A 10,447-nucleotide genomic window follows, 5' to 3' on the forward strand; every position below is an offset into this window, starting at 1 on the left:
AGGCAGGTCTATGGTTAGCGCCCGTCCTAGTGCATTGTTAATTGCAGTTCAAGGTTTTTTCAATTATCCTGTTTGGCGAAGTCACTGTCCTGCTGGGAGCAACCAACATATCTCATGACCAAGTTGTGGCTTTAAGAAGCACTAGCAAATACAGATTTTTTGCCCTCGTCTCGTAAACAACAATACAGCCATTGCTCTTGAGAGAGAACTTTTCCCTATAAACCTGGTTCAGCAATGACTCAACACTGCCCTTGACACTCTGTTAGCTCTTGCCAGAAGGAATCATTCTCCGAAGGGTAAGTAACACCCTCAGTGACTCCACTTTTGGCCAGATTTGACCATATTCTTTACATGTTTCAAGTAAGAGAAAACTTAATGTATAATTTCAATAAATGGGATATTTATTTACAAATTTGCAAAAAAGCTGTCATATACAACATGTAGCACACAGTCACACACTGTCCGCCATCAGTAATTTGCACCTCCACTTGAGGGAAAATACACCAGATATCTTGCCGTTTTCTCAGTTTACTAGCTCCATAATTTTACTGGAAATTTAAAACCAGAGCCTTGCAAAACCAGGGATTTTACAACAGCTGTAGCTCTGGTTTCCTAACCTTGAAGCACAGATATACATTGATAGAGGCCATATAGTATTATGAATAAGGAGAGGCGATAACTGAGTTACATTATCAAGTGTAGTCCATAGCATTTCCATGTAGCTGACGAAAGCTTTTTTCAGAACTGTCAACTCAAGGCACATTTAACATTAAAGAGAGAAACCCACCATAAACAGTTCCGGCAGCCACAACTACCAGACTGAATATTATAGATCTATACCAGAACAGATGCGTACACGACCATGCTACTTTCAAGCCCCAGCCTTTTTGGAAACCAAAAATCAAGCTGACGATTTCTTGCCAGAAAGAACACGTCCTTCTATTAAAGCATATCAGGCTGCAACTCCCACTGTCTACTTAATGTTTCAAAACATTTCTGGAGAAAAAATACACCCTTATCAATGATGGAAAAAAGTACCATGTGGAAGTGACAGTAATATGGGCAATTAACTTAACAAGTCATTCTAACACGTTTTGCTTTACAAAGCGTTTCAAAGAATGTTTACAATGATGATCCTATGTCACGAAAGAGTTCTCAGATTATTTAGCACCAGTCATCATTACATGGCATTTCAAACCACTTTTCGCATTGAAAAATTCAATCATGGACTGCAAATTACAGCACGGTTTATTGTATATTTGATGTGTTTGACAAAGTAGTAACAAATGGAAAGTCAGAAAGTCGCATCAAACCTCCTGCCTATCATTTCAAAAATTGATGGTGCTAATAAGGCATCATCTCAAATTGCAATCTTAGCCTTGTAAAGTAGCGAACAAACTGAATAAACGTTTCCCACAACATCAAGAGCTGTCTCAAACATGCGCCTGATTTTTCACACGGGGCAGTGAAGTCCAGTCATCATACGTTTTCTATATACCACCCATTGAAATGTATGTCGGCATTAGATAATCGTGCATTGCATATTTCCAAGTCCATAGCCGAGACATACGATCAAATTCTTTTCGGTTCGTCACATATAATCGTCCGATGTTTGGCTCCATACAAACATGGCAGTAGGGGTCAGTCAGTAGTGATTGAACACTTATGAGGATTTTAGAAATTGTCAGAGCTAAACTCCAGTTATGATGAATTGAGTCCAAGCCAACATCTCCATGTCGACTAATGTTCGGGTGGAATATTTTTGTGATGAAACGAACAAGTGGTGGCCGCATGGGATAACTGAAAAGAGAGAAACACTGATATATTTCTTTCAAATAATATTTTCTTCGAGGGAAAATACAGACCAGAGCTGCCGGGACCACCAACCACCCCAACAACTTACCTATGTGGTATTTGTAAGTACAAGTAGAACATGCCCCCTTCGTACGGACTGCCTTGTGGCCCTGTGATGCTAGCCTGCCAGTGACAGCAGTGGCGATCTAGTGGTGTTGCTTGGATTCCCTCAGGGGGATCAGACTTCAGTGCTTTAAGTTCGCTTCGTAATCTCCGGTGGCGCCACGAATTATCTTCAATTGGTGCAGGCATTTGCAGCATCATGTTCTCAAGACATGACCTGCATGGTGCACTCTCTAACCTGATAGAAAAGGTAAAGAGAAATATAGAGAATTTAAACTTTTTAAGGTTAAGCATTCACTGGGTTGGGAAAAGAGCATTTTCATGCCAATTCACCAAATGTTTCATTCAAGTACACAACTTGTCCATAAACTTTCCAGAAAGGATGCACAAATTAAGGTAAAGATACTTGCTCGAAATCACAATTGATGTGTCAATGTCAGTTAACGAACCCACAATTATGAGTCTATCACTTCAACCACCTGACCACACTATGACTCTGGGGCCAAGTGATTTCACTTCATGTTTGGAATCAAACGCTTAATGTTTTTGGCATGTACTCGTCTACTTACAATTTTTCATAAATAAGCCTCCAACTGTTCACTTTGTAATGTGGATAGAAGAGTGGCCATCGCAAGTTAATGTACTGCTCCCATTCCTCTTCTGTCGTCTCAGCATCACAGATCTGCCGCCATCTTGGACAGACATTCCTTGCCGTCCACAGGGAGATGTCATCCAGATGTTTGAAAACAACCATCAAAACTGAAATCACAAAGTGATCAGGAAAATTCATGTTGTGATCAGGAAACCTCAACTTTAGTGCCAGGGCAAGAAAGGACGGAAGAAATCAAATGTGTTAAAAAAACATGGTGTCAATTTGACATTCAAAGGTGAATTTAACTCATCATCAGGAAAATCTATGACTTACCTTCAGGTGGCAATGAATCCACCAAGCCTTCTGCAATCTTTTCCTTCTCATATTCTCTGGCTGTGGTCAGTGCTGCCAGCCTCTCCGCCAGCTTGTCAGTCTTAGGTATCGATGGCAGGATGGCTTTAGCCTGGTTAGTTTTCTTCATGTAAAAATCTGCAGCTCCTTCAGGCTCCTCATTGCCAGAATCACCGGAGTCTGATTTCTGCAATGAAATACATCTTCCTCATACAGATCAGAACTTTTTGATAAAACCTTTAATCGAAGTATTTGCTTAATCACTGAACTGATCACTGAACACCTCTGGGAGGTAACTGACCACTCATAAGTTGCAATTGGTTTGTCGTCACATTTTTCAGGCCAGAAAAAATCTATTTGGCCCTTGCCAGGGGGCTATCGGGGTATAACAATTGATAAAATGTGCTGCGATACAACACAAGGGCTATTCTCCGAAGAGGATAACATAAAATTGTAACTCCACCATACACTTGGCAATGACAGGAAAACTAACAGGAATAAAATACATCTCCGTTACCCACAGTACTTAGAACATGTCACAGAGCTCCAACCTTCTTCTTAGTGTTCACTAGACAGTCACTTCTGAGATCGAATCAAATAACAATTTAACATGTAAGACTTGCAGATGCCTTTCTTACCTCAAGGAAAGGTGGCGTTATATCTGCATTGTTGATATCTTCAGGGAAAAGGAAGGCATGACAAGTCCCACAGACTGGTTGTCCAAAGTTTAGACCATAAAAACCTTGGCAAACGAAGCACTCCTTGTACTGAAAGTTTAAAAGATTCAATAAGAAACTCATCTATCGGCAGTATTGCCTGAGGAATAACACCTGAATGGTGTCCGAAAATAGAATGTTTACGTCGTCCGGGAAACGATTTAACAATTTTCAATTCCTAGTTTTGGTCCGTAAACCCTCTCTCTTTGGTCCGTAAACCCAAAGTGAGGCTACGGGCGAAGTTTAGACTCTTTAATAGTAATAAAAGATTTCTGAAAATTCTTTCTGACAAGAAAACCTGCCTCCAATTCAGAAAACAAAGGAGTATTTTCAATGAATTCTTCCCCCTCAGTTTGCAAAATTTCTTCCGTAGCCATTTTGGAAGCCACAGCGCCCTCCACACAACTCTCCAACGTTTTTGCGCAAGTGAGGTAGAAATATCTATCTGTTGATATGACAACGGCGTTGACAAGATGGCGGACTCACTTGGTGAATGAAACTTTTTTGATGAATATTAGCCAACGAAACATCCTTTTGTGCTATCTCATGCTATCGCTAGCACTCAATGCTATCGCATTTTGCCGACCTATTTCCTATCTACAACAAATGCCGGACTAGGCCTAATTTTAACATGAACAGCTAAATGAAAAATTCCCTTTTCTGATGTAAACCCTTTGTTGGACTATAATGTAAACAAATCTGTTTTCGGACATTTGTAATTGTAACAAGGTTGATTATTGCACCGTAGTACATGAATTAAGATAGAATTCACTAACTACCATTGACTAGGACAACATGATGATTGTCGGTGTGTGCAGTCATACTGTCGGTGTTACTGACATAGTGACAGTGAATGTCGACACTGACAGTGTCACTGTCAGTGACACCAGTCCCTTCTCCTATATAGTATAGGCCTAGTGATACTAGTCTAGTATAGTGAGTGACACTGCCTGGTGACAGTGACAGTCTCAGTGTGAGTGTCAGCCAGTTGTCAGTTAGTTGCATACTTGAATGCGTACAATTTCACTGTCACTGCATTCCTATTCATGACTGATACTGCAGTTCTTCTCTATCTATTATAACTTATAAAGTTGGAGATGGGTAAGATAGACTTGTACTTAGCTTGTACTGTCTCATAAGTACAATACATTTACAATACATGTACTTGTGGCCCAAATTTCTTATTCACTTGGAGCACCTTCGTATTTGGAAGCTATTTTCTTTTTCATTCAACAATTTTTTAAAATTTCTAATAAATGTTTGATGCAAGTCACAATCAATGAATCATCATGTCACTTTTTTCCAAATTTGACCAGCGGGGAATACCTAAACAAGGCTAAAGTTCAAATATTATACTACCAGTAGTACCACATTTTATTTGAGTTCCTTTGGTTAATGTTTCTTCACAAAGAGCCTATTCTATTCTGTCGCAAGGATTCTTCCCTTTTTCGATTCTTCTTGTAAAAGTTATATCACCTCTCTTCATTTTGGGTCCTACCTTCTCGCCCAGTTCTTTATTTACAAACCAAGCATGTTCAGTAGCCTGCACCTCAAATGGCAGTGTGCTACCCTAAGAAAACAATATGTGAATGTATTTCCAAAATATAGTTAGTGGAACCTATTTCAAATTTGGAAATATCACGAGTTAGGGTATTAGCACTATTACTACTGTACATTTCACATGTAACAACTTATCTAAAGTCAGATGGATGAGTTCCCTTCTTTTCTAGTTTATTGTATTAAACTAAAATGATGTTCTCATCCACTTAAAATCATTGGCTGATATAAAGAATTGACAAAGGTTATTCTTTCTTTCTCATCTTGTGAAAAAATATTGAAGTTAAAGGATTCACTACTGCTATACTCTTCCTTCATGTCACCCAATGCACTACTATTCATCTTTCAGTTTGTATACAAACCCCATATTCCTTTTATTTACAGATTACTGTGTTTCATAGCCAGTCCATCAAGAGGCACCTGGTTGAGCCTACCCCTCACCATGTCAGCTGGTGGCTGGGGCAGAAGGGCAGCTGCTCGAATAGACAAGACACAAACAGCGGACGAAGAGTTGCTAAAGTCTCTTGGGGAACAGATAGATATAGACTATACACAATGGCAGAGGACGTCACAACCCGAAGTCATAGTACAACCAAGACCACCAAGACTGAAGTTGACAAGACCAAAAGCAGGTACATGGATTTGAGAAAAATAGGTCTCTTCATTTAGGAGACATGATATAGCTCTCCCACACCTGTGTTATAATTCATATGTTCCCTGCCCTGAACACTGCATCTTCAATAAAGTTTCAATCATGTGAAAGACAGTGGTCTATCTCAATTCCATTTTAAGTAAAAAAATTCAGATTCCCATCTATCTATGATTGTCCAGTTGCATGAGAAATTCTATTTATATGGTTTGAAAACATTTTCAATCAAAGCATACATAAGAAAACGTTTGATTTAGAGAAATTAGATTATGCCATTCAAAAAGCATTTACTTGAATGATGCACACATAACACACCTTTTTCTGGACCCATGCCTCGGACAATGTGTCACAAAATATGCAGTATGGAATCTGATCTGTGAATGAAGCCATGCCTGTGTAGTTATGCCTCTCCTAACAGTCGAGTTCAGTTACGGAATTATTCTACCTTAAAACATGACCAAACTTTGTTTCAGGACCTCCAACATTAGCACCATCCCCTGTTGAGAGTGGTGAGTTTTCAGGCACCCCCATCCTTGGCCTGAGCATCAGTTAATCTCCACCAATCATCCTATATATGTTCCTTTGTTTGTCCAATGATGAACCTCATTGTTAATTTTTTGGCTTTGAGTGTTTTATAATTGCACTATGTTGTTAAATCAAAGATGGAGTAGTGAGAAGCACTGATGGGTTAGCACTTGAGGTCAGGATCAAAATGTTCTTGTGCATTTTCCAATGCTTCCAGGATTTCAACCTGAAAGTCAACATTCAAACTCTGTAAACCACATTTGACCCAGCAGTAACATCCACTACTCTTCCCAAGTTTATAATGAGCAGACTGCCAACTCTATTTCACATTGATTTCAGAACCAGTGCACACCCAATTTTCCTAACGCTATTGAATTCATTTTATTTTTGATAGCCATTCTATTTTAGCTTTGTCTCGCTCATCCTTAGCCTCCCAAGGGACCCCCCCCTTGCAATTACTGAGTTATGGGCATGCAGCCCATCAGTATATTTTAGGTAATCCATTACAAGTCCTCTGATCTGCCTCAGACACCAAGCATGAAATGAAAATACTGCTGACATGTACAGATTGTGGTAGAAAAAATATGGAGGTGTAAATCCGGTGGAAAGTTTGGACATTGAAAATAAGCTGATTAATATAACTTCAAGCATGCTTTATCATTCATAGCAGACAATACAAAGGTAAATGGTGTGTGTATCCCATAACATTGACCTTACTCCCCTACTCCACAGGCTGCAACACTCCTCAAATTACAGCTGAAGTTTAATTTGTTTGCAGACTTTTCCAGCAGTGCAGTCAAATTGGATGGCGATGCGACGCAATCGTTCTCCCACATTTGTCGGCACATCTACACTCGGAATAAGTTTGAGGCACCTGATAAAGATGTAGGCAAAGCTGACCGCATGCGGATGCTCAGGGTATGTATTGAAACATTTCTTTTCTCACAATTAGCAAACACACAAAATATCTGCATAATTATAGGAAATAACTGATATGTGATTAGCATGTTAAAGCTGAGATCATATTTCACCCTGGGCTTTTGAAATAGATATAGCTCGCCTTATGACTTGGGCCCTTGTAACCTTTTCTCAATGATTGCATTCAATTTCAGATGAAAATACAAGCCAAGAGAAATGCGTTAGCGGACTTCAAGAAAAGAGAAATAGAACTAGTACGACTGAATCGATCAATCAAGAATGATATCGAAACAGACGAATCTCTCGTTCATGACAAAGTAAAGCATTTACTCAGGAAATATGAGAAATTTAGGGTAAGTCAAGCAGGAAGTCCAGATAGCTTGGAAATATTCATATTTAGACAATGTGCATATTGCAGTTTCCAGGATGGGCTTTTCCATTAAAACACAAAATAGCTCTTTTGGCTAAGGACATAGATGAAGTCGACATCTGCATAAAAAAGCACTAAAAATGTTTTCCATACCAGCTTGGAAGTTGAGTGTGTCATTAGCTGATCCTTCCTGTACTATAAAACTACTGGTAACTTGGTAAGGATTTGCATTGTACCATACTTAGACCATGATGTCAAAGTGGGACATTGTGGTCGTTAGGGTGTCGAAATTCAATGAGATGTGTTCCTTTCTTCAGGGTGGTGTCTCCACGTTGAATGTGAAATTCAACCAGGACTTGGATGAAGTCATAGCGGATTTCAAAGCAACTTCAGAACGAGTCACTGGAGAACTTGAAGGTATGGACAATAAACGTACTCAAGTTGTAAAGTTTGCACACATCTGGGCCTCGTCTCGTCCCCAAATGCTTCCCCTCAGTCAAAGTTTACAACCTTCAATACATGTAGATTAAATTGTAGCGATTCGTTTCAGTTTATCTTGATTATTAGGTATGGTAATGTGATATTGATTGACTCGCGTATATGAGTGGAATTCCAAGAAATGGTGTCTCACTCAGTTATTACATGTATTATTCAACAGGTCTTCAAGCCAGCGTACAATCTTTGGATGATCAACTAAAGGTGCAACAGGAACAATTGAAAATACTGTTGAACTATAAGGTAAGCACCTCTATATAGGTTTAATCTATTGAAGAGAAATTCAAATCAGCCGTTGATGCCAAGTCATTCAATCAAGGATGTCTCCTTAAGTATTGCTTGTTTGATGATGTAACCAACCGACCCATAGCAACTATGTAGGAATGATCTTAAAATTGAATTGAAGCAACTAATTCAGTACCTGAATTAGTGTCCTAAATAGAGAGTGTGTCCTTATTAGAGAGGTGTCTACAAAGCGAGGTTCCACTGCATTTTGAAAATGTTCCTTTCGTTTCTCAAGGACAAGGAGTATCCAGTAAAGGCAATTCAGATTAATGAGCTGCAGAAAAAGATACAGCAACTGAAGGTGGAAAATGAAGATGAGGAGGATGAACTGGAGCATATCATCGGGACAGAACTCGGCAAGATTCATAAGGAACGGAAGAAAGTACGCGAGGACATCACGTCCAAGGTGACGGAGGTTTCCATAGGCAAGATGCACCAGTCGCTGAAGGATATGGCGCTACAGAATATGGTCATGGAAAAGGTAACGTTTGTTGGATTACGATTTGCAATAGATGTAAAAAAGAGCAATTTAGCAGAGAGTTCATTTGTAGTGCCACAAACTTCAGCAGTCCCTTCAGTCTTGAGAGGGCAGCGTGGTACAGTCAAAGCTAAATGTTATTGTTACACTCCTGAGTATCTCCATGACATCATTTTTGAACTCTTTTTGCAGGAGATTGAATTCCACACAAACCAGATAAAAGAACTGAAGGCCATCAACCGACACCTTGAGAAAACTGTTGAAGCAGCTAGGAATGATCCTAAAACGAATGTCAGGGTGCAGTTATTCCCTGAATTATTTCCTAATAGACCTAAGTAAGTGTTGTTCATCACGACTTCAGTTAAACCCTTTCAGTTGATGATCTTTCTGCTTGAGACCATTGGCATCACTGCAGTGCAGCTTTTCAGAGCTAGAAACATATGTTTTGAAGGCCTCCCTTCGTTCATACTGAATATGCCATTGTGTAAACTCATGCATAAGTACTATAAATTATAGTATAAATGCCAGTATTTCATCAATGTAAAAGGTATACCAGTGAATATTTTTTTGATGCAAATGACACAAGTAGAGACTGTTTATATGCAAGGATTCTTTCAATTCATTTCAGGTGCACTCCAGACATGGAACTAGTTTTAGACATCCCTATGCAAGAATGGCTGCCTATTTGATCTCGGAGATGGTGTGATCTGTTCCTATTTTGTGATTAGATGTAGGTTGTGGCAATGACAATAATGCTGCTGCATTTGTTTTATAAATATTCATGTTCACAAGGTAGGAATAGCAGTCTGGAGATATCTTGGAAAACTTTAACAAAAGACCTTATGCAGTTATCTCTGATAGACTTCCCTAGGGTCTGAATAGTTGTACTTGGCTCTTGGGGGTGGCCTACTTCTGGCCATGAAGGGGTTAGCACAATCAACCTTGATTGACAAACCATATTTTTTCATTGGCTGCAGTGGTGAAGTACACGTCATATCATTTTAAGTGACTGTGATAAATCAAAAATGCCATATTTTGGTCACTCCATGTTCTTGAGTGGGTGTAGAAGGAATGTCATGTATTGTTGTAATGTGTATATTTTGTAAATAGAAGTAAAGTCTGTCTACTCAATTTGAAAGCTAGCCAGGCTACATCACCATATGGAGTACCCGAGATACTTCAGTGTGACTTACGTATGTAAAAAAGTGTCCTTCTGGTTCGTCATATTCAAATGCTAACTGATTGGCTGTTTTATTAAGCAGACTGGGATATTGTTCAAAATATTGCAGTTTAGCAGATCTTAGGAACGCTAATGCGAGTCACTGAATAAAGATGAATGCTTTTCAGAACAAGATTCGTTACCTTTTTCTGTTTACATTATCATCTACTGGGCTGTGGTCCATTCTGCAGAAGCAGGTTGTGAAAATCAAAAAGCATCTACGTGTATTGTACCAGTTCCCCATAAATCCTTTCATGTCGATCTCGATGGCACTAATTATGTACATGTAGGTGGTAAGCATTGATCTCCCTAAACCATGAGTTGGACCATTAGTTGACGACACTTGGGACTAGGGACCTCACTGGGACAACCCCT

The 10,447-nt window shown here is 39.3% G+C and overlaps 2 protein-coding genes across 3 annotated transcripts; one reads left to right on the top strand and one right to left on the bottom strand.

Moving 5' to 3' along the window:
* Nucleotides 1-378: 378 nt before the first annotated feature.
* LOC135495754 (uncharacterized) lies at nt 379-3,968 on the bottom strand. Its single transcript, XM_064784639.1, has 6 exons — nt 3,879-3,968; nt 3,499-3,627; nt 2,843-3,047; nt 2,487-2,676; nt 1,904-2,155; nt 379-1,800 (listed from the first exon to the last, which is right to left on the bottom strand). The coding sequence occupies exons 1-6, from the start codon at nt 3,951-3,953 to the stop codon at nt 1,491-1,493; spliced, it is 1,161 nt and encodes a 386-aa protein (XP_064640709.1). The 5' UTR covers nt 3,954-3,968; the 3' UTR covers nt 379-1,490.
* A 62-nt stretch (nt 3,969-4,030) lies between these two features.
* LOC135495546 (uncharacterized protein C20orf96-like) lies at nt 4,031-10,190 on the top strand. 2 transcript variants are annotated; one of them, XM_064784320.1, is made up of 10 exons: nt 4,031-4,065; nt 5,518-5,765; nt 6,256-6,291; nt 7,086-7,225; nt 7,420-7,578; nt 7,913-8,012; nt 8,254-8,333; nt 8,611-8,856; nt 9,046-9,188; nt 9,482-10,190. In XM_064784320.1, the coding sequence occupies exons 2-10, from the start codon at nt 5,576-5,578 to the stop codon at nt 9,540-9,542; spliced, it is 1,155 nt and encodes a 384-aa protein (XP_064640390.1). In that variant the 5' UTR covers nt 4,031-4,065; nt 5,518-5,575; the 3' UTR covers nt 9,543-10,190. The 2 variants fall into 2 exon arrangements, with proteins under 2 accessions (XP_064640390.1, XP_064640391.1); XM_064784321.1 differs by lacking the exon at nt 6,256-6,291.
* The last annotated feature ends 257 nt before the right edge of the window (nt 10,191-10,447 follow it).

Source organism: Lineus longissimus, chromosome 11 (genome assembly GCF_910592395.1).
Source record: "Lineus longissimus chromosome 11, tnLinLong1.2, whole genome shotgun sequence".
NCBI lineage: Eukaryota > Metazoa > Nemertea > Pilidiophora > Heteronemertea > Lineidae > Lineus > Lineus longissimus.

Bases quoted from the DNA above. Each gene is read 5' to 3' on its own strand.
- LOC135495754 (XM_064784639.1), bottom strand. From the start codon at position 3,953: ATGGCTACGGAAGAAATTTTGCAAACTGAGGGGGAAGAATTCATTGAA. The intron at 2,677-2,842 runs GTAAGTCATAGA...TTGTGATTTCAG, and splicing joins GGATTCATTGCCACCTGAAG to TTTTGATGGTTGTTTTCAAA. The intron at 2,156-2,486 runs GTAAGTAGACGA...CTTTTCTATCAG, and splicing joins AGGCTTATTTATGAAAAATT to GTTAGAGAGTGCACCATGCA.
- LOC135495546 (XM_064784320.1), top strand. From the start codon at position 5,576: ATGTCAGCTGGTGGCTGGGGCAGAAGGGCAGCTGCTCGAATAGACAAG. The intron at 7,579-7,912 runs GTAAGTCAAGCA...TCCTTTCTTCAG, and splicing joins GGAAATATGAGAAATTTAGG to GGTGGTGTCTCCACGTTGAA. The intron at 8,334-8,610 runs GTAAGCACCTCT...TCGTTTCTCAAG, and splicing joins AAATACTGTTGAACTATAAG to GACAAGGAGTATCCAGTAAA.